This window comes from Solanum lycopersicum, chromosome 9, assembly GCF_036512215.1.
Source record: "Solanum lycopersicum chromosome 9, SLM_r2.1".
Lineage (NCBI taxonomy): Eukaryota > Viridiplantae > Streptophyta > Magnoliopsida > Solanales > Solanaceae > Solanum > Solanum lycopersicum.
Window position 1 is genome coordinate 65,298,717 of NC_090808.1, and position 21,890 is coordinate 65,320,606.

Genomic DNA, 21,890 nt, shown 5'->3' on the forward strand with positions numbered 1-21,890 from the left:
ATCCAAGGTCTTGACGGAGGTTCACAAAAAATTTTGGACTTTTTGACGTCGGAATCCGGATCACCTAAAAAATTATTTGCTATTGCTTACGAAATTGTCGAAATTGGGTTATGCTCGCTTCGAGGCTCGTTTGACCTTGAAAATGAGTTGAATTGGATGTGATGGACAACGGGCTGCATAGACAAGGTCTTGACGGACGTCCACAATAAAATTTGGCATTTTTGACGTAGGGATCCGGATCACCCAAAAAATGGTTTGCTATAGCACACGAAAATCGTCGAAATGAGGGGTATGCTCGCTTCGGGGCTCATTTGACCTTCAAAATGGGTCGGACTGGCCGTGAGGGCCAACCGGCTGTGTAGCCAAGGTCTTGACGGACGTCCACAAAAATATTTTGCATTTTTGACATCAGTATCTGGATAACCCAAAAAATGGTTTGCTATAGCACACAAAAATCGTCGAAATAAGGGGTATGCGCGCTTCGAGGATCGTTTGACCTTCAAAATGAGTTGGTTTGACCGTGATGGACAACTGGATGCATAGCCAAGGTTTTGACGGATGTCCACAAAAAATTTTGGCATTTTTGACGTCGGAATCCTGATCACCCATAAAATGATTTGCTATAGCACTTGAAAATCGTCTAAATAGGGGGGTATGCGCGCTTCAGGGCTCGTTTGACCTTGAAAATGATTCGGAATGGCTGTGATAGCCAACTGGCTTCGTAGCCAAGTTATTGACAGACGTCCACAAAATTTTGGCATTTTTGACATCGGAATCCGGATCACCTAAAAAATGATTTGCAATTGCTTACGAAAATCGTCGAAATTGGTGTATGCGTGCTTCGGGGCTCATTTGACCTTGAAAATGAGTTGTGTTGGCCGTGATGACAACCTGGCTGCATAGATAAGGTCTTTACGGACGTCTACAAAAAAAATTTACATTTTTAACGTCGGAATCCGTATCACCCTAAAAATGGTTTGCTATACCCCACGAAAATCGTCTAAATAGGGGTTATGCGCGCTTCCGGGCTCGTTTGACCTTGAAAATGAGTTGGATTGGCCGTGATGGCCAACTGGCTGCATAGACAAGGTATTGACGGATGTCCACAAAAAAAATTGCATTTTTGACGTTGGAATCCGGATAACCCAAAAAGTGGTTTGCTATAGCACACAAAAATCGTCCAAAGAGGGGTATGCGCGCTTCGGGGCTCGGTTGACCTTGAAAATTGGTCGGACTGGCCGTGAGGGCCAACTGGATGCATAGCCAAGGTCTTGACGCACGTCCACAAAAAAGTTTGGCATTTTTGACGTCGAAATCCGGATCACCCTAAAAATGATTTGCTATAGCACACGAAAATCGTCTAAATAGGGGGGTATGCGCGCTTCGGGGCTACGTCCAGTATACATCAGTATACAACTATGTATACACAACTTACTTTGGCACAAAATTGGGCCAAGACCCAATTACATGTTTTTTTTATTCCAGCAGACCCAATTAGATTTTAAAATGAAAAATTTTTTCAAAATGTCAATATTTTGACATTTCATAGGACCCATTGTTAATACTTTCATTATTTGGTAAAAATGTCAAAGTTTTAGTTTATTGTATCTCATTTATTTATTTTTTATTTGTTTTAATTGAGAGAATTAATGTTAAAAACAAAAAGGAGAAATTGAGGGAAGCGAAAAATACTAAAGATGAAGGATTCACTAAAATCTTTATCAGTTACAAAAATTCAAAAAAAAAAAATTTAAAATAAATATCTATTGTTCTGCTTTTTTTTTCTTCTAACAAATCAACTTAAACGTAAAAAAAAATAAAGTAAAAGAGAATGATAGGTCCAAAGTTGCATAATCTTCTTATTTGTGAGTTCCGTCCCAAGTAGGCACACTTACGAAATCGTTTGGTTCCAAAGAAAACAAATTTATGACTAACAAATTTAATTCTGTAATAGTTTTTTAGGCCAAGTCTATTGTCCTAGAGGGATTTCTTTTCAATTGTAAACACAATTAAAGCAAATGCATAAAATTAAAGTAATAAAAACAATAACAGACAAAAAAGTTAAAAAGATAAAATTTCAATCGGAAGTTAACGATTGAAACACTTTATTAGGAGTTAAAATGTTAGAATTGAAACATGACTTAATTTGAGTGTCTAAGTGAAATATTTTTGACAAATTTAAAGGACTGACCATATATTAAGCCATAAAATACAATCATGCTACTTTTCTTCAGGCATTACAAAATAAGAAGTCAGCTGCAAAGCCATTCAAAGTGCTATACTTTAAGTTATAAGCTACTGGGATTGAACTTTTACAGTAGAAAGACAAAATCTGAAGAACATTTAAAGCTTTTTTACTTCAGAGAGCATGGTGTGGTGGTGATTAAGTGACCACTGTTAATGCCAAAACAGAGATGTATAAACGACAGTATAAACTAATCCGAAAAATTAAGCAAGTATAAGTATCAGTCATGAGAAACGGAACTACATATATTGAGATATTTAAGATGGCTTCGATTAGCCACACAATGACCTACCATTTTCATCTGTCATGAATGATGGAACACAACAATCTGTGGTTCAACCAGTTCAGCACTTAGTTATAAACTTCTCCAGCAACAACAAAAAATCTTTAAGAGTTTCATGTTGATAGTCACACAGGACAAACGAGGCAAGAGCTATAGCTTAGGTAACCAAACAATGAAGTAGTAGTAGCTTCCAAGGCTTTAATTTACTCACTGCAATAAGCTCCATACAGCTAAAGCTAATCCGAGAAACTAATAAACTACATTACACACACAGATACTAAGCTAAAACTGTGTATAATGCGAGTTAACAAAAGCATATTGAAAAGACTCTCCCTCTCCCCATGTTTATATGGACCATGCCTCCCTTGCTTCGATATCTGTGACTACACCACTAAAATTGTACTTTTTAAAACCATAGGATTAAGTAAAATACGTAAACTGGGATGATGATCGAACATGAAAACAACAAATAAATGAGGTTATCATGATAATAAGCCCCAACAGATTGAAATGAATGGGCCTACGTTCAATGTTTTGTAAATCTGTATTTAGGAAGGTTCAAAGACTTCTGGCCAGGCACGTGAAGGAGTAATGGGGTTGAGAACTCAATCTTCTCTTTGCAGACGACATGCTCTATCAGCTAGTCATGGAAACAACTATGGAAGTCTAAAACACCATACGAAGTTTAACTGTTTTATGTGGTTGTTGGCTCGTCATGCATCCTCACACACAATAACCTACAGAAAAGAGGAGTTATGATATGCAACAGGTGATTCATGCATAATAGTGAGATGGAGTGGACCAGTCTTTTTTTTTTTTTTTGCAGTGTCCAGTAATGGGTCAAATGCGGGTTCTTTTCTGTAATTTGGTTCAAAATCAAGATAACCATCCACAGTTGAGAAATGTCAGATGTTTTGAAGGAAAGACAACTAGGTTACAGCAGCTTAAATTCCGATGTTCATGGCTTTTGGTATAATTTACAGGATGGAGATAGTATGTTAGAATTGAATCCTCACAAGATTAGGTCTATCATTGCTGAAAATCCTCCTTTTTTTTTTTGTACAGAAGGATCCGTGGTACTTGTATTATCTTAGCATCAGCTTGATTCGATCAGCTCAACTCTAATGACTCGCCTCAAAAATGAGTCCACATCTTGATTTGAATCTGTGACGTCCATCTAACAAGGCTGTTTTTTTATTAAAAAAAAATTGTTTGGATAAGGTGGAGGAACAGCATAGCTTAACAAATGTCTTTTGTGAGTGAAGTTGCTGAAGAATCGAAAAAATACCTATTACTTCATTGTGAAGTAGCAAGAGAACTGGAATATATTCTTGCCTCCCCGAATAAAAAGGAATGCCAAAATCTGTGGTAGACTGTTTATTATCTGATTGGGGCGTGACTCCCGTGAAGAAGAAGAAGGTTAAAGAGTTCTGGCATGAAACAACCCGTAAATTATGCAGAGTTCATGCAAGAATAGGAACAGGAATGCTATGAAGGACAAACTTCATTCCCCGTGAATTGTGATCTATCTCTCAACACACCTCTAGAACCATAGAGACTATATTTCTAACCCGGCTAGAGTATACTTACCTTTTGGCTTTAAAATATCAAGTTCCCTGAAAGTAGGAAAGAAACTTGTTAAGATCATTAGCTGATGTACAGGAATAGGAAACCTTCAGAAAAAAACAATCATGCAGAAGGGAGGAAGGAAATTACTTTTGCAAAAACACAAAATTTAAAACGTCCAGAATCAGTGATAAACGGATGCAAACAGAAACTAACAGAATTACTAACTTCGTAAATCATGCCATCTCTCCCACATGTCTTGTCTTCATTATTAAAAACTTGAACTGATACGTTAAGGATTGCACTGAAGATGTTTCATCCTAAGAACACCAAGTATGATAAATTAATATCTCCCAGTAATCTTAGCAAAATAGCTAAGGGAACTATATATCATCAGTTTCTCACCTCCCTTTGAAAACATAAAATTTATCAAGAATTGACCAGGTCAAGGATATTCTGTGAAACGGTAAATTCCACAACTTTTTACCCAAGATATTTAGGGAAGGGGCATTGTGGGACACCACTTGCTGACAACAGAACACATCGTCAATTAAAGGGTCCTCTACTTAAGACTAGAGGCTACTAAAAGAAAGTGGAACACGTGATTAAGACAGAAAAATGATACAAGGTAACCTTGTCCATGGAGAACCACCCCAAAGCGAAGTCACTGTGGTGTCTACTACTACAAGTGATAGTAGTTAAAATTGTGATAAGACCAGACTTGTCAACAAAGGGTTTTTGTGGCCTTGCCTGCTGCTTCTATAGGACACCCTCTCGGCAGCCAGTGTACAGAAATCATGTCTCATCTTTTCCTGCCTTCCACATGCAGGGAAACTCGCACATGACAAATTAATATCCACACATATTTCATCCAAGTTTCAAAACTCAAATTCATCTAACAATTAAAATTTAAGCCAGAAATCCAACTAAAACCACACTTTAACAACTATTGTAAGGCTATCCACTCGTGCATCCAAGAATATAAATCACATTTGAACAATTTTGTGCGACAAGCTTGATTTTGAGGTCAAAAACTATAAAACTGGCAAGATACTTTGACAACCTAAATCATTATGGTAACTACTGCAAAGTATTCAACAAATTATTTAAAATCTTTACATAACTTCAAATATTCACCAACTTACATAAAGTACATTATCATTACTTTAAATAACAAAGTTCACTTGATAATAACTAATTATGCCTTGAAAAGGAAAAATGATTTGTTACAATGAGAATTTTATACTTTTGAACAAAGGAAACATAACCTGATCCAGTAGATTTGTGCCTAAGCAACTAACTCCCTTTGCGTCATGGCAACTTGAACACTAGTAAAAGTAACCTCTACATTTGAACGAGCCACATAAGCACTTCTTTCTCCTATGATCTGCTTTGTCCATACCATAATCAAAGGTCAACTCTTGTAGGGGAGGAATATGTCTAATGGCAAAAAAAGCGATATGATAATATGCTTCATTGTTACTTTCTCGAACAACAAGCTGCCAGTATACATTAGGTGAACAACTATGATTCATAAATCGAGCAATATTTCCACCATTTTTGGAACTTATTACAAGGGGAAAAGGGACTTTCCGAGACTCATCATTATAATCATGCACGGCTTCTAGTGGCTCATATATACGGGTTGCATCAAAAATATAATTGTCATCCCTGTCATAACCAATGTCCCTGACCTCTCCAGCATATTCACAAATAAAACAGCCTCCTCTTATAGGATCCCAAGACCTAAGTCCCCAACCTTTATTTTTTGTTTTAAAGACCTCCATACGAACTTTAGGACCTCCTTGAGACATACGATTTCGGCAATTAGCAGGGCACGAACAAGCTGAACCACACTCATGTATCAAGTTTTTGTAAGTCATGAGAACCCCAAGTGAATTATAAGGCAAAAGGCCTTGATTCCTCTGAATGCAAGGGCAATTGGTATCATCTGGTTGGCAGCCACCGATGCACTGACAACCCAGAGAGGGTCTAGGCGTTAAGAAAGGTTTTGAGTACTTCAGACTAGGAATATATGTGAAATAGGCAGGTCCTTTCTCATCATCCACATCATTTACAAGACAAACTGCCTGACTCTCAGCACCAGATGTCAGGTCTGGTAAGATGACTCCAACACGTGATACCACACCATCCCTCCATTGTTGAATTGACTTCCACACTTTAAATGCTTCAGGCTGCCCAGGTACTCTCAGAAGTTTGTACTTGAAAACATTGCAGCCCGTCTTGTTTTTCTCTTCCCATGATCCCTGAATCTTATAAAGTCCGTCAAAAATATAGATCTTCCCAGTTGGATTTGCAACATCCTTAACACCCCTAATCACTCTTACATCATTGGCACGATGCACACTCTTTTCCAAAGCAAGATTTCCCTTTTCAAGTTTCTGATCAAACATTTGCCCGTCCTTCCTCTGGACTCCACCTTGGCCAGTGTAAATTAACAGGTCTCCATCACCTCCATCATCGTCATATCCTCCAGCAGACACTATGCTGACTGCAAGAGGTTCTTCATCCTTCGTTAGTTTGAGACTCATATAATCAATCCCAGACATTGTTGGTGCATGTAAGCCCACTACGCATAGTTCCATCCTGAAGAAGAAAATGTCACCAACTTCAATCCCAGGTACATTTCCAATCCTCTTTGTTTGGTTTGTACGCATTCCCTTTAACATCATCATCTTAGAAGCTTTTAAGTCTGGCCTTCTACCAGAACCTGCACCATACCTCGGTTCATCAATTTGAGTCATCCTTCTTCTGAACAAGTCAAAAACTAGTAGTATCCTCCTCACTACCTCCTTGTCACCATCAGCTTTCTTAGCCTGATCCAAGTCAACAAGTTTAAAAGACATCAGCAATTGATTTAACAAAGGTTCAACATCCACTTCCACAACATTCTCCGGAGGAACTTTTCGAGGCTTTTTCGGTCCTCCCTTTTTCTTTCCACTACCGGAGTCTCCTACATTATTAACATGTCCACTACTTCCATTTGCAGTTTGATTTCCAAATGAATTAACAGGAATTGGAGATATAGGTTGCCCAAAACCAAAAGTCCCCTGATTCGGCACCTGATTTGGCGTTTGTTGACTACTTTCTCCCATCCTTACCGGCTCATCCGGAGACAAGAAAGGAAAAATTGGAGTAACCCCACTCGGAAACGGACCAGTGGGAGTAATACACACAAAAGGTGAGGGTTGTGGAGTTGTAATAGATGACATTTCACTTGCAGATGGAAATACAGGGGAAAGACATCTCAAAGGCTTCACATCTAAAACCCTAGTTTTATCAATGGTAGACCCACTTGGATCAGAACCAAAACCTTGTTCCATTATTAATCAAATTCAACAACCAAACAAAATCAATCAACTTCAAATTGCTTATGAAATCCCCTTTTCAATCATTGACCTACCAATCAACAATTTCAAAGTTAAAACTCAAAACTCAGTAAAACAAATAAAAGAATCAGCATAAATACTTGATGAATTCGCATGCAAAAACACATAATTAAAGCAGCTGATCCTTATAAATGAAGTATAAGATTCAAATTATATAGTATTTCAGCTAAAAAAAATTGAATTTCACTGGAAAAAATAGATGCATAAGAAATTGAAGAAACTGAGAAATACCTGAGAGTAGTGTGAGATTTAGAAAGTCAAAAAAAGACAGAAATGAAAATTAGCATTTGGGGTGAAAAATACTGTATAGGGCATTTTAGGGCTTAGAAAAAAAGTATATATTAGAGGGGAAGAAATTTGAAAAACAAAAAATACTTTTTATTAGCACTTTTGTCCATCATAAATGATTTTTTAATATTTTTATAATATAGTATCTTAATTGTTTTATTTTAATTTATGTAGCATTATTGATTATTTAACTTGGCATAAAATAGTTTGAAAGAAATTTTTAAAACAGTGGCCTAAAATATTCATTGATTTGTGTACCTACCTACTAGTGACAAAAACAAAAAAGTTAAAAATTAAATTGATTCCAAACAATAAAAATGTGACATTCTTTGAAGGAGCTAAAATATTTATGTCTTGATATCTTCGTTTATTATTAATTGTTATATTTTTTATTTTTAAAGTTAAATTATAAAAATTTTAATCATGATATTATTTTTATCATATTAATATGTAAAAATTGCAATGTATAGTATTCTTGGCATACTTTTAAAATATTTAAAATTTTGTTTTAAATATCAAATTAATATAATCTAATTTAACATTAAAAATTAATCAAATTAATTTTTAAAAAAAAAACATAATAAACAAAAATAAACGAAGGGAGTATTATACATAAATTCAATTGCTAAGGATAAATATTTATAATCAACACACTTAAACCATAAACAATTAAATATAAATATTCTCTCCTTTTTCATTTTACATGCCCTTCTAAAAAATAAATTTGACTTTTTACTTGATAAAAATCCTTTTGACCAAAATAATATTTTATCTAATTATTTTACTTTTTAAATATTTTTATCTTTTATTTTTTAATTAAAAAAATATTTTGAAATAAAAAAATATTATACATTTAAAAGTTTTCTAATCAATTATTTTGATCATTTAGCATTTATGTATGAGAGGGAGGAGGGTTGGGGGTTGGGGCATGAAAGTGAGTTATTAGATTACATAGAGTTGGAATGTGAGATAATAAATGAAAAGGACATTAGACACTTCCCAACAACAAGGTATACTTTGTCAAGTGAGTTGTAGGAGTAGGATCACATAGACTTTTGAAAAATAAAAAGTGAAAAGTTTATAGAAAATAAAAGTTAGTGCAAGCATGTGAGTGTCATACATTGTGTATTAAAGTTTGTACAAGCATGTTTAAAATACTTATGATGTCTCTTTTATTTGGCTAATTTTGATCTTTTACTTGTTATTTTTTATAAGAAAAGACAATATGTTTTTACCTGCTATACTTTCAATCTATTTAGAAAGTTAATTTTCGAAACAGATAGAATTTCTTTAATGAGTAAATTGATTTTGAAATTTTATTAATTAATAAAATAAAATAATAAACTTTCTATGTTAATTATTATTTTTATTAGATATGTCAAGTTGAAAATGGACCGTGAATAGAAGAAAAAATGGTTAAAAATACCCCTCAACTTTGTTTTATTGGTTGACTATGTTCTTACCGTTAAAATGGAGTTATTTTCCCCCCTGCCGTCACTAATTTCACCATTTGTGCCCCTCAAATGGATGGAAAACCCAAAATCAATCAAACTCAATTTAATCCGCCCCTTTTTTTTTTTTCAAAAAACTTGTTTTTCTCTTTTTATATCCACTTTCTTAGTTTAATCATCTCTTCTTTATTATCATCGTTATTCTTTACATTGAAGTATTTTCTTTCATTTTCATCCAATCTCATTCCAAACTCTCCGACTCTAGTTACAATTTCATCTTAAGATTAGTCAGTGAGTAATTCAAAGCATACAAATTGTTTTGCTATAAGAAAATAGCCACCACCTGCGCCACTATAATAAATAGCCACCACCTGCGCCACTATAATCTTAGCCGGAATTTTTCTCTTCCACCAGCAGTATAGTTGTCCACAAGTAGAGAAGATGACAGAGATAAAATGGTATAAATTAGAGGGTCTTCAACCAAACATCCTTCCTCTTTCATCATCCAAACAACAACCACCCCCGACGTTCAGACTTCCAAGCCACCGCAATCCTCTCTTCTCCTCATCTCTATCTCTGACGAGCCACTACCAATCAACAACCAATAAACAAAACGCAATCTGAAACAACTAAAACCCACTCTTTCGACTTTCTTTAGACTCACATCGCGAATAGTGTCCATCCAACTCCACAAAATTCTAACTCCGATAGACTGGAGGAAATCAACAACGATGAATTAGAGCTCCAAGCTACAGTAATTCCGACAATTTTTAAGATCTAACTAGAAAGTAATGCTTTGATTACCTATATTTAATCATTGCTATGTTCTTGTGTTTTTGGATTCGTAGTTATTATTACATTGTTTTCGATATTGTTGGGATGTATCAAATGATTTTATTGTTTTTGAAATTGAACACACAAGTTTAAAGATGAAGATGAACAAAAATGGGTTGTACATTCGGATAGGGTGGTGGTAAATTTTAATTGATTTGAGGGTTTTCATTCAATTGAGGGGCATAAATGATGAAATTAGTGACGATAGGAGTAAATATAACTCCATTCTAACGATAAGGGGTAAATATAACTCTATTTTAATGATAATGGCATAATCAACCAATAAAACAAAGTTAAATTATATTTTTAACTCTTTTTCCTAAATAGAAACAAGGGAGTAAGGTTAAGTACATCAATTGATAGGATCCATATAACCCTGAAAATTATTTTACCATTCTTTGGATCTTCTTTTTCATTTTATTTGACCAATTTATAAGTATTATTTTTAAAAGTTTAATTTTTTTTCAAATTTCACGATGAATTATGGCCAAATTTCTCCTAGTTGTGTTTTGACCATAAATAAAAATAGAAGTTGTTGTTTACTTTTTTGTGAGTAATTTGAAGTGATTTCTTTCCTAAGTTTTTGAAATTCAACTTTAATTTTTTTTTGTTTTTTTTTATGACAAGGAAATCTGTCTTGCTATCTTTTGGGTGCATACACGGTAAAATCCCTGCTCATATGCAATAACTCACTCTAACTTTAAGTTGAACTTAACAATTTTACGATCAAAGTGTTTTCTAAACTCAACTTCATGAAAAAATTAAAAGTTATTGAGGAAATTTTAAAAATAACTAACACTGAATAATATAATTAAACTCCTTAGCTAATGTTTCTCTAATTACGATTCATAGCTACTATTAGAAGGAGAGAAGTGAGCGACAATATGAGAGGAGGAGAAATATAAGCGAGATCTGAGAGAGATACAATCAATTTGTATATCTGATTGATACTTGTATTATTGTTGTAATTCATAACAAGTTGTATTTAATTATATTTATCTATTGCCTTGTATATTGTATTTATGTGTTACCATGTATATTTGTGCTACCATTTTGTATTTGTATCATTGACTGCTATCGTTGTACGTGTATTGTAGAAAGAGAGAGAGGAGAGGAATAGTGAGAAGATTGCTATAAATCCAAATTATAATTACGAATAGTAATTCTTTTAAATTATAATTATGTATAGTTAATACATATTTTATACGTTTATCTACATTTGCCCCAAAATTATTCTCCTGTGGACTCTCAAAGCAGGAACCAAATAGTGATGGATTGGGCTCCTAGTTCTGAACGAATTTTGTTATTGGGCTTAAAGTTAAGGTAGGTAGGTTGGTTGGTCAGGTTTTTGGGTTTGCATATCTATGGGGTAGTAAGGTTTATTCTTTTCTCGAGATTCGATATTTATATTTGAGCTTTATTAAATTTGGATTCACACCAAAAAGTTTTATATTGAAGGGGGGGGGGGGTAAAGTGCTTCCTAATAAAGGCAAAGACGATTCCCTACTTAGAAGATTCAAACTCAAAAAACTCGGGATGAAGTATTTACAATTCTATCACGTTGTTGATTAGTTAGCTTTATCATTGTATGAGGTATACTTGTGGGATAGAATGTTAAGACAATTTATGAATTTCTTTTTTGAATCTAGAATGTGGTTTGATGAACAATGGACTTAAAAGAAGTTAATGGAAAATGAGAAATCAAATTTCAATAAAAATGAAGTTTTTAGTGATTCTTTTCATCTATCGATAGGTAAAAGATATATCATTTGGTCTAATTCAATCCCAAAAGTTAGTTTAAAGGGAAAAGCGGGTTATAAAGAGTACATTCATCTCATTAACCACCAATGTGAACTTTTATTATTCTTCAACACCCATCTTATTCCTAGTTTTTTTAGCATTTGGTGTGTGAACAATTTTTTATTTCGGAGGTCCAACATCGGGTGAGAAGAGTTCTACTCTGATATCATGTGAAATTAGGTTTTGAGCTAAACTTACACCAAAAAGCTAGCTTAAAAGATGAAGAATTGTACAAGCCTTATAAGGAATTCACCCGTCTTATTAAGCATCAATATAAAACTTTTGTCATTCTTAAACAATATAACTTCGATAAAACCATTCAAATAAATATAGTATACACATGTACAAAGATGTATCTACTCAATGAAATATATGAGCGCAAATGAGATACTATGACTACCATCATCGTAAATAAAAAAACACATAAAGTATATATTTAAAGGTTGGTGTTTATAAAGTGTCATGAACCAAACTGATCCCGTAAGGACATATGGGCTATTAGAGAGTTTTATTAGGGATGCAAGTCTATTCACTCTTCGTGAAAAAGGACTAGGAGTTAGAAGAGTGATTATGCAAATTATTATGTTGAAGCTTTGGTTTTCTAATTCTCTCATCTCTTTTCTCTGTTCTTGTATCTTATCCCTTTCTGGTTATCTTCTTTTGTGTTAATCTCTCCTTAGTTAATATATTATTACTTTTTGCATGTATTCCAATAGTAACTTATATTCAACAATAATTATATACAATAGTGTTTGTATTAGAATCGAGTTTATTTCATAAAGTCTCGAAAGTAATACATTACTTTTTTTAGAATTAAAAAAAAACTTGGGAATATGGAAGTTCAATCTACGCAAAAACCTATTTTATGATGTCAAATGAATTCAATGTTTTTACTCATATTGCAATATAAAAAGAACAGGGCTAGTGATTTTTTTTCCTTCAAATGATTGCTAGTTAATTAATGGACTTGTTCTTTCTTTTGTTTCATATTCTTGCCTTTTTTAAGACCTTCCAAATCATCAACACAAAAACACCTTAGACATTATTGCATCCGACTTAATTTATATGACATAAAATATAAAGTTTTTTTTTAAAATAAAAATAAAGAGTTTTAAATTTTATAAGAAAGAAATATGTATATTTAAGTTCATACTAATTATAAAAACATGATTTATTAAAAATAAATATAAAAAATATATCATATAAATTAAAACGAATGAAATATAGTATATTAGGATGAGAATTCAAAGGACTAGAATTTCCAAAGAAATTTGATGTTTTTTAATGTTTTATTAGTTGACTTGTTCTATGCCGGTCTTGCTCGTTCACCATATATAGACCAACACTTAAAGTAAATAGTGGTAATTTGATTTGACCTTTCAAAACCTTCAAGGGCCAATTAGACAGAAACTTTATATTATAAAAGTAATAATGAATAGTAGTAATAAACTAATTATTACCAAGAAATGATGAATAATTGTTTATATATATATATATAGTGCAATAATAATTCATAACCGGCCGATCCTATATATTTATTATAAAATATAGAAGTTATCCAATAATTTCATGTCTTTTATTAAAAAAATTCATTCAATAATTTATGTTTTTTCTTTTACAAAATTTAATAATAGAACTTGTTTAATTAAAATTAATGTTACTATTGTGATGAAATAGTCGAGATCTCTTCATTTTTCATAAGAGATTCAGGATTCAAGCTGATTATGTGAGTGAAATCCTAAAAAATGAAATTTGTAATACGTAAATAATACGAATATCAAATACGGAACAAAAAGAAAATTAATGTTATTATGATTTTGAATTTTAATTATGGTATTTTAACTACTGAAGTTGTCTCATTGAATGTATATTATAATTAAACATATACAATTCCAGAAAAAATATATTATTATCTAGGTGTTTTTTTAATATAATATTTGAGTTTTATGATAAAATTTGATTAACTTTTAAAGAAAAATCTTTTTAAAAGTGGTCACATTAGATTGAGATAAATCAGAAAGGACACGTCACAATCTAAATATGATTTTTTTAACTTCATCTATAAATATCTTTCAAATTATATACAATGTTTACGTGAATAAATGCTGGCACTAATGAATTAATATTTGTTTTTAAAATAAAATGTTGAAATTACTTTTAGAAGTGAACACATGAGTCGAAGTGTTAGAAATAGTTACTAATAAATAATCAATGTATTTGATATAAAAAGTGTTATTAAGTTGTTATTTTGTTAGAATAACTCAAACATTTTCATTTTATTTAATTAAAAATTATAAATTTAAACTATATGTATAAACAAAACGAGCAATAATAAATATAGAATGAAGCAAACATTATGAATTTTATTTTGAAAAAAAATGATGTGAATTATAAAAATATTATATAATATTTGATCAAACAAATTGTTTACTATAAGCTAAAGAAATCTTGATTTTAACTTATAAATACTTTACTTATCAAATACGTAAAAAAATTAAAAATTACCTATAAATCAATTTAATCTAACACTTTAGTCAAACACATTATAAATATGAACTTGTTGTGCCACGATTATACACATATATTTTTTATTTATTGATATATCCTCAAAAATAATGTATCTCTTAAAATATTAGTATTTATTAAGATACGGGTTCATGAAATATTCTTTTAACTTCAAATTTTTATTTGACTTTGAAAACAGACCCCTAAAAAGTTTAAAAATAACAAAAAGGCAACAAAAAAGTTTGAAACAAGAACTAAAAAAGTTAGATGCCCAAATCTGCACGATAAGGTAAGTCAAACAATGACAAAATTTAGTAAATTATTGAATGTAAAAAATGAAACAAATCAAGGTGGCTATCCTTATATAAAGCTATTCAGTACTCTCCTCAACACAGGCACAGTAGATTTCATTTCTTGTCTTTGTCAAATCCTAGGTAATTTTTCTCTGCCCCTTAATATTTTTTTTGCTCTTGATTGCCTTTTATGGAAAATTGGTTCTCTGTTCATTTGACAAGATTGCTGTTTTGTTTTTTCTTCAGTCTGATTAGATTTTTGCTCTAGATTCGTGGGTTTTACTTGTAAAGGTATTAGGGAGTGAGTGAGATGGGAAATTTCGATTTTTTTTAAAAAAAAATTATGGGATAAAAAGTGATTCCGAGAAATGGGGTTTTGTTTTTTGAGATTGTATGAACTGGGGATGATGGATTCTTGGTGGTGATTGAATAAAAATGGGATCTTTAATTATTAGGGATAAGATTAAAGATGCTCATGTTCTTCTTTGAATTTGTTTGTATGCAAAGTTTTGAGCTTTTGGGTGTTTTCCCCCTAATTTAGCTGGCAAATAGTTGTAATTGGTGGAAGTTGGAAAAGGAAAAGAATTAAGAAGAAATTGATGTTCATTTCAGTTTCTTTTTATATTTTGTAAGGAACGGAATCACCGGTGTCGAGTGGAATAGATTTAGAGGGTTCTCAAATAGTTAAATGAGTAGCTGATTTGATGAAATTTGTTTTGATTGTATAAGGTTTCACTTAGTTTTGCTATAAATCATCGCAGAATCAACCTGATAATATGGCGGGGGAAAAGACTGGAATTGCCAAGGATGTAACTGAAGTAAGTTGACTACCTGTTGTATCCTGGTTCCTTTCGGGGTACTGCTTTTCTTCTGAATTTTGTATACTGCGTAGATTGTATTAATTTGCGGTTTTGACCCACAGTTGATAGGTAACACTCCTTTGGTATACCTGAATAATGTTGTGGATGGGTGTGTTGCACGTGTTGCTGCCAAGCTGGAAAGCATGGAGCCATGCTCTAGTGTTAAGGATAGGTAAAACTTCATTTTTCTCGTGGATATTCCTTCATAAGAATTATGTGTTACATTTCATGTTTCACAAGAATCACTTGTCTCCTTGAATGATGTAGAGCTATGTATTTATCAAGGATGACTGTGTTTTGCTTATCCGTTGTTATTACTACTCTCAGGATTGGTTATAGTATGATTACAGATGCTGAGGAGAAGGGCTTAATCAAACCTGGCGAGGTTAGTTACTCTTACTTCCTGAAATAACTTTGCAATGCTTGTTTCTTGGTTTGTGGGATCAAGTGGTTCTACAATTTGGTAGATGTGATGATTGTCACCAAGGAGGAATGAAGCCACTTATATTAGAGATTTGATCACTAACTTGTTTAGCAAATCGAATCTGACATAGTATTTTCTTTCTTTGTGAAGAGTGTCCTCATCGAACCTACAAGTGGAAACACCGGTGTAGGATTGGCATTCATGGCTGCTGCTAAAGGCTACAAACTCATCATTACGATGCCTTCTTCAATGAGTCTTGAGAGAAGAATTATTCTGCGTGCTTTCGGTGCTGAGTTGGTGCTTACTGACCCAGCAAAAGGGATGAAAGGTGCAATTTCGAAGGCCGAAGAGATAAGGGGCAAAACACCTAACTCCTATATTCTTCAGCAATTTGAAAACCCTGCTAACCCAAAGGTACTCTTCTTCCCAAGCCAAGTTTACTTTCTCTGATGCAGAAATAGCTAACTCAAATACAACCATAATATAGATACACTATGAAACCACTGGTCCTGAGATCTGGAAAGGCTCAAACGGGAAAGTGGATGCACTAGTCTCTGGAATTGGAACAGGAGGCACAATAACAGGTTCAGGCAAGTATTTGAGAGAGCAGAACCCCAACATCAAGGTAAATTTCTTTAAGAATTGGGCTAATGACTTGTAGTACAAAACATTTGATTTGGTTTTGATTAGTAATTGACTTCTTTCTATATGCTAATTTTTTTCCTTTTTTCCATGGACTATAGCTGTATGGCGTGGAACCAGTTGAAAGTGCTATCCTTTCTGGTGGAAAGCCTGGTGAGCTTTTTCTTCTTTCTCAACCATTATGGTTTTTCCCTTTTTCTACTTTGTGCATATTGTAGAGAACTAAGTTTGTGGGAGGGAGAATCTTATAAATAACGGATCTCCGTCTTTTTTTTATCAGTTATTGAGTCTGACTTTACATTATTTCTGGTTTCAACACCTTGAGCCATATCTAGCTAACATTGTTGTGAAGTGGCATAAAGCCACCGGAAGTTATGGTGGTGTACCTAATTGCGCTGAATGAGCAACAGCACATGTGCTACTGAAGGGCTCCAGTATTATCATTATTCTTCTTGTAGAACCTAAGGTCATTTAGTATTATAACAGTATCTATTTGTGTAATAATGCTAAATTTCACGTAAAACCTAAAAGCTGGTCTAGCTGAAATTTCGACTTTTAAATGATATCTCAAAGTAAATGAGTAGGTGGGAATTGTAAAATTAATTCAGAGGAGTAGGCAGCATCTGGAAGGCGGAATTCCCGTGATCTATCAAGTAATGGATAGGAATTTCATGCATGTATTGGTTGATATTGGTGTTCCTAGTAGTCACTTTGCTTACATGGTATATTGGCACAGAATCAGCTTTTATTTGTTAATAGTTTTCTGGAAGCTGCGACAGCATTATGTGTAATGGAGGTCAAAAATCAAGTCTCGTCCACAGTCCATCTACTAGTTTGAACCATAACCTTTTCCTAGTCCTAGGAAGCTATTAACCCTTACGATGCCTATTGCAAAACCAACAGAAAAAAGTCCTATATGGTAAATGTTTGAGGACTTCCTTTTTACCCTTTAACTAAACAGTTAAACGTAAGTTGAAATAAAGATTACTGGCAACAGCATACCAAAAATGGGATTCTCTAAAGTATAATTGAGTTAGTTTCAATAAGCAAAAAAGGTAAAAAGATAAACAATTCCTTTGCTTGTTTTTTAAACAATCTATTATAACAATATTTGAGTCTCTCTGTTGTTTTACTGGAGTAATATTTTAGCATGCAAAACAGTAAAAGCCTATCTACAAAGAAATGTTAATCTGCTGTTTTAACATTTACTCAACAGTTTTAGAGCATGAGCAATATATGAACTGTAACAAAGAAGTTATTATGACCATGTTGAAAGTTCTGCTCTGTAAACAATTTAAAGACGTCATTGTTATATATTCAGTTAGTCGTACAATTTGCCTTTGATGCATTAGGTCCACATAAGATTCAGGGGATTGGTGCTGGTTTCGTTCCTGGTGTTTTGGAAGTTAACCTTATTGACGATGTAGTTCAGGTAAGATATTTACTCCAGAAACCTTTTTACTAAGTTTTTGAACTACAATGTGAAAAAGTGAATCTCGGTTTTTGTTCTATCTTATTGATCTTGAGTGTAGGCATGTGAAAGTATTTATTTGTTATGATAAAATCAGGTTTCAAGTGATGAATCCATAGAAATGGCTAAGCTTCTGGCATTGAAGGAAGGATTGCTAGTAAGTTTGACTGTTCTAACTGTGCTCCCCCTTCACCCCTGTGGTTCCCCCCAAAAAAAGGGACTCCCACTAGAAAAATAAAGAGAAAATCTGTGTGCAAGAACTATTAACATCGTTATAGTAATGCTCCAGTTTTGCACGCTCCTAGTTTCCTACATGTTTGGATCATGAAAATATGCATTTAACAGGTGGGAATATCATCTGGTGCTGCTGCTGCTGCGGCAATTAAAGTTGCTAAGCGTCCTGAAAATGCTGGGAAGCTCATTGTTGTAAGTATCTTATCACTTTTTATGAGATGCTATATAAATCATGATCAGACAAAGCTGATGAACTATGTTATCTGAAAAATTGAAATATCGTATGGTACCAAAACAAAAAATAAACGATGCACCAGTATCTTAATAGACTCGTGGAATTTAGTTATTTGTAGGCATCTAAGTGATTGATATAGCTAAATGTTTTTGATCGTGTTCATTTTGTATAGGTAGGAAGTGCTTCATTTAAAATTTGTCTTCCCAAAATATCTTGTTTTCTGCATATTTGTCAAAAAGAAGCTCTTGTTTTCTGCATTATTAACATTAGATGAGCCAATATGGTGAAAACAATTCACCTCTATTCAGTTTTCTGTGTTTCTTCTGTTCCTCAGCTACATCTGTTGTTTTTTTGGGTTGTGGGGGTTTTAACGCTTGATATGCAAGTATGGAAGGTCCGAAATTTGACAGTAGTTGGGGTAAGTTATTTCACTGGCAGTGCTTGGGACCTGAAAGATGCAATAATTCAATTGTCATTGTGCTATAAAGCTCAAGATTTTTGTGCCTACTGCTACTGCTGAATAACTCCTCTATTGTTGTCCGCCTACTTCTAAAATGAGCGTACAAAAAATGAGTAGTTATATTTATGTACCTAAGACAACCGTTACCTCACTCCTCATTTTGATTCTGTGACATCGATTTTCATCTTGTTAAGCTAAACACCCTAATTTTGGAACTTGTTCAATGTATCGATCCATCTTGTGCTTCCTGCCATTAGTGTTTTATTGTTTTAGTTGCATGTTTAGTTTGAACGTTTTGGTCACATAATAATCATTCCTTGCTTTAACTATACATGTATCGAGTTGATGTATTGTCTCAACACAGAGAATGTTTTCACCAATCTTAGTAATTTGCATGATGGAATAACATTCTCAACCTCAGTGAGCTTTGTTTTGCTTTTACCTTGTAGCTAACTTAAACTGGTATGCAGGTTGTTTTCCCAAGCTTCGGGGAGCGATATCTTTCCTCTGTGCTCTTCGAAACTGTCAGACGAGAAGCAGAGAACATGACTGTGGAGCCTTGAACTTTTTGTCCTTCGATTACTACATCATAGTCGCGAATAGGGCTTCTGATGAAGCAGAATGTTCTTGTCTAAACCTTCCCCTTTCTATTTTGCTGAAACTGCTAGAAAATAAGGCCATCTCTTTCCTTTATTGGCTATGTTCTTTAAAGTAAAAAAAAACCGTTCAAGTATCTTTTAGTGCTTTTGTAATTCTACTGTTTCTACAACATTTGAAATTTATAGAGCTGTTGCTTCTTGTTCATGAAGGTTTTTGCTTCTTGTTCCATATTTTTACGCTACGTTGCTCGGACTCTTCCAAAATGTCCACTGATGCGTGTTGGATTCTTCAAAAATAGTGTAACTTTGAAGGATCCGACACGGGTCCGGTATCATTTTAAGAGATTTCGAACAACTTAGTTTCTACATGGTTTTGCATCAACAACAAGCAGAGGGTCTATCAGGAGCGTCTGCGCTCCTCAAAGTAAAAGTAAGGTCTGCATAGTAAATAATATAATAGGAATAACCAAGAAAAATTATATTAAAGGTTATTAATTTGATAACCGAAGTATAATAGTAATATAAATTGTAGAACAAGAAACTATGAGAATAACGCTACTATATTGATATGAATGAATGGAAATAGTCAAACACATGCCTCAAATTACCATCAAATTTATCCCATGAAAATAAGATAAAACGCTCGATTAACTACTAATATTTTACTTTAAAGAGGCATGTTATTACTTATTTAAGTTGGGAAATGGAGTTAGCATTATATTATGGTTTTGCTAACAAAATTATCATGCTTGAATAAGTTATACCGTAATTAATTATTTTAAAATTAATTACCATGCAATTATTATTCCACCCTTAACGTGGATAAAAAAAAAAATACTATGATTTCAAGATAACTAATCATCGAATTTTATCCCAATTAAATGTGAAAGCGGATTTTAAAATTAATTTTGAAATTAATTATTCCTTATCATAGGCCTAAAAACTCCAGTTTTTTCAGCTTTTCATATATTCCAGTATTCTCAATCCAAATTTGTAACAACAAAAGGGAAAAATTGTTTAAAATTATTTATAAAAAAAAAGGAAAAAAACACTGAAAAATAAATAAATTGAAAGAACCCTTATCTTCATAATTAACCAAAGAAATCTTGTACACCTTTTCCGGCGAAAACTCGATCGGAAAGTTCAGCCAAAACGGCATTAACAGTTAGCAAAACGACACTGGACCCAGCAATGACCCCAATTACAACCCCAGTAGTACTCAACACCTTACCAAAAGCTGGCCATTCAATTTCCCTTATCTCCTCCGCCACACCACTCCAAAAATCCGGCTCTTTCTGTTCTCTATCCTTCATCAGCTTCTTTATCTCCGACCCCACATCCGACAACACCTCATCCCCGCCGGCGCCTTGATCTCCGGCTTCTGTTTCAGTTTCCGGTAGTGGGTTTTGCTCGGTTTCCGATGAGGAGTTGTTTGAGTTCGATTCTTGAGCGGCTCTTCGGGTAGTGAAGGAATTGGGTTTTTTGGAAACTGAAGTGAAAATTTTGGGTGTTTTGAGATGGGGCAAAATGGGTGTGGGTTTGATTGAGAAAGTGGTGGTGCTGTGGCGGAGGAATTTCGAAGAGGAAGAAGGAAGTGGAAATGGGGATTGTGAGAAGGAAAGTGTATGCGCCATTGTTGCAGAGCTTTGAGTTTTGCTAATTAGTGAATGTTGAGAAAAAAATTCGTAAAGGATGAGTAATGAAAATGTTTTATTTTGTGTGTTATACAACTTACACTATTTGTGACACTTTTTTAAAAGTGGACAAGTAGGATCTTGGGTCTCACTTTATTTTCTTGCAAATTTTAAATTACACCTGTTTTTGATCGCGAATAAGAAAAAATGAGGGAGAAAAATCTTAATATATCAATTGATCGACGAAATCTTTTATCTTTCTTGATAGAGAGTTTGTATTCTGATTTCTAACATAAAAAAACTACATCCAATAGTGAGTATTTGTTATAATTTATTATAAATTGAGTAACTTTATGTTATTTATTGACTGACTTATTCTATAGCTTGAGAGGTTCAAGTTTTTTGAGTTTACATGTATAAATTAAGTGAAAGTACATCAACTAGCCAAGTGAAAAGAAAAATATGTTAGACATTAAAAGATGAAAAAGCATTATTTTGTAAGAATTTTTTTGCTTTCATTTCAAAGTTTAAACTTTAGATATCTAATTAAAGATAAACAAATCGTATTCATCCCATCGAAATATTTTAGCTTGCTCCTTTTTTTCCCTTGTCATCCTCCATTTTGAAGGATATATCTATAGACTTGGGCTTGTACA

General features: G+C 33.3%; 3 protein-coding genes across 6 annotated transcripts; 1 reads left to right on the forward strand and 2 right to left on the reverse strand.

Moving 5' to 3' along the window:
• Positions 1-2,436: 2,436 nt before the first annotated feature.
• LOC101243931 (histone-lysine N-methyltransferase, H3 lysine-9 specific SUVH1) lies at positions 2,437-7,871 on the reverse strand. Of its 4 annotated transcripts, XR_011211789.1 has the most exons (5): positions 7,736-7,871; positions 5,363-7,514; positions 3,817-4,144; positions 3,545-3,714; positions 2,437-3,265 (listed from the first exon to the last, which is right to left on the reverse strand). XR_011211789.1 is itself a non-coding variant. In XM_004247512.5 (2 exons), the coding sequence occupies exon 2, from the start codon at positions 7,436-7,438 to the stop codon at positions 5,423-5,425; it is 2,016 nt and encodes a 671-aa protein (XP_004247560.2). In that variant the 5' UTR covers positions 7,439-7,514; positions 7,736-7,871; the 3' UTR covers positions 5,188-5,422. The 4 variants fall into 4 exon arrangements, 1 of the variants encoding a protein (XP_004247560.2); XR_011211788.1 differs by lacking the exon at positions 2,437-3,265 and having other exon boundaries at positions 3,383-3,714; XR_011211790.1 differs by lacking the exons at positions 2,437-3,265; positions 7,736-7,871 and having other exon boundaries at positions 3,383-3,714; positions 3,817-3,958; positions 4,119-4,144; positions 5,363-7,729.
• Positions 7,872-14,775: 6,904 nt separating this feature from the next.
• On the forward strand, positions 14,776-19,809 carry LOC101244415 (cysteine synthase). Its single transcript, NM_001321342.1, is given in 11 exon segments — positions 14,776-14,816; positions 15,437-15,493; positions 15,598-15,707; positions 15,863-15,920; positions 16,110-16,373; positions 16,447-16,584; positions 16,703-16,754; positions 17,954-18,033; positions 18,170-18,229; positions 18,418-18,498; positions 19,472-19,809. Coding segments are annotated over 10 exon segments (978 nt in total). The 5' UTR covers positions 14,776-14,816; positions 15,437-15,451; the 3' UTR covers positions 19,565-19,809.
• An 850-nt stretch (positions 19,810-20,659) lies between these two features.
• LOC101244709 (preprotein translocase subunit SECE1) lies at positions 20,660-21,476 on the reverse strand. The gene has a single exon (XM_004247515.5). The coding sequence runs from the start codon at positions 21,232-21,234 to the stop codon at positions 20,692-20,694; it is 543 nt and encodes a 180-aa protein (XP_004247563.1). The 5' UTR covers positions 21,235-21,476; the 3' UTR covers positions 20,660-20,691.
• Between the last annotated feature and the right edge of the window lie 414 nt (positions 21,477-21,890).

What these genes read in the sequence shown, in the direction of transcription:
- LOC101243931 (XM_004247512.5), bottom strand. Translation starts at nt 7,438, where the DNA reads ATGGAACAAGGTTTTGGTTCTGATCCAAGTGGGTCTACCATTGATAAA.
- LOC101244709 (XM_004247515.5), bottom strand. Translation starts at nt 21,234, where the DNA reads ATGGCGCATACACTTTCCTTCTCACAATCCCCATTTCCACTTCCTTCT.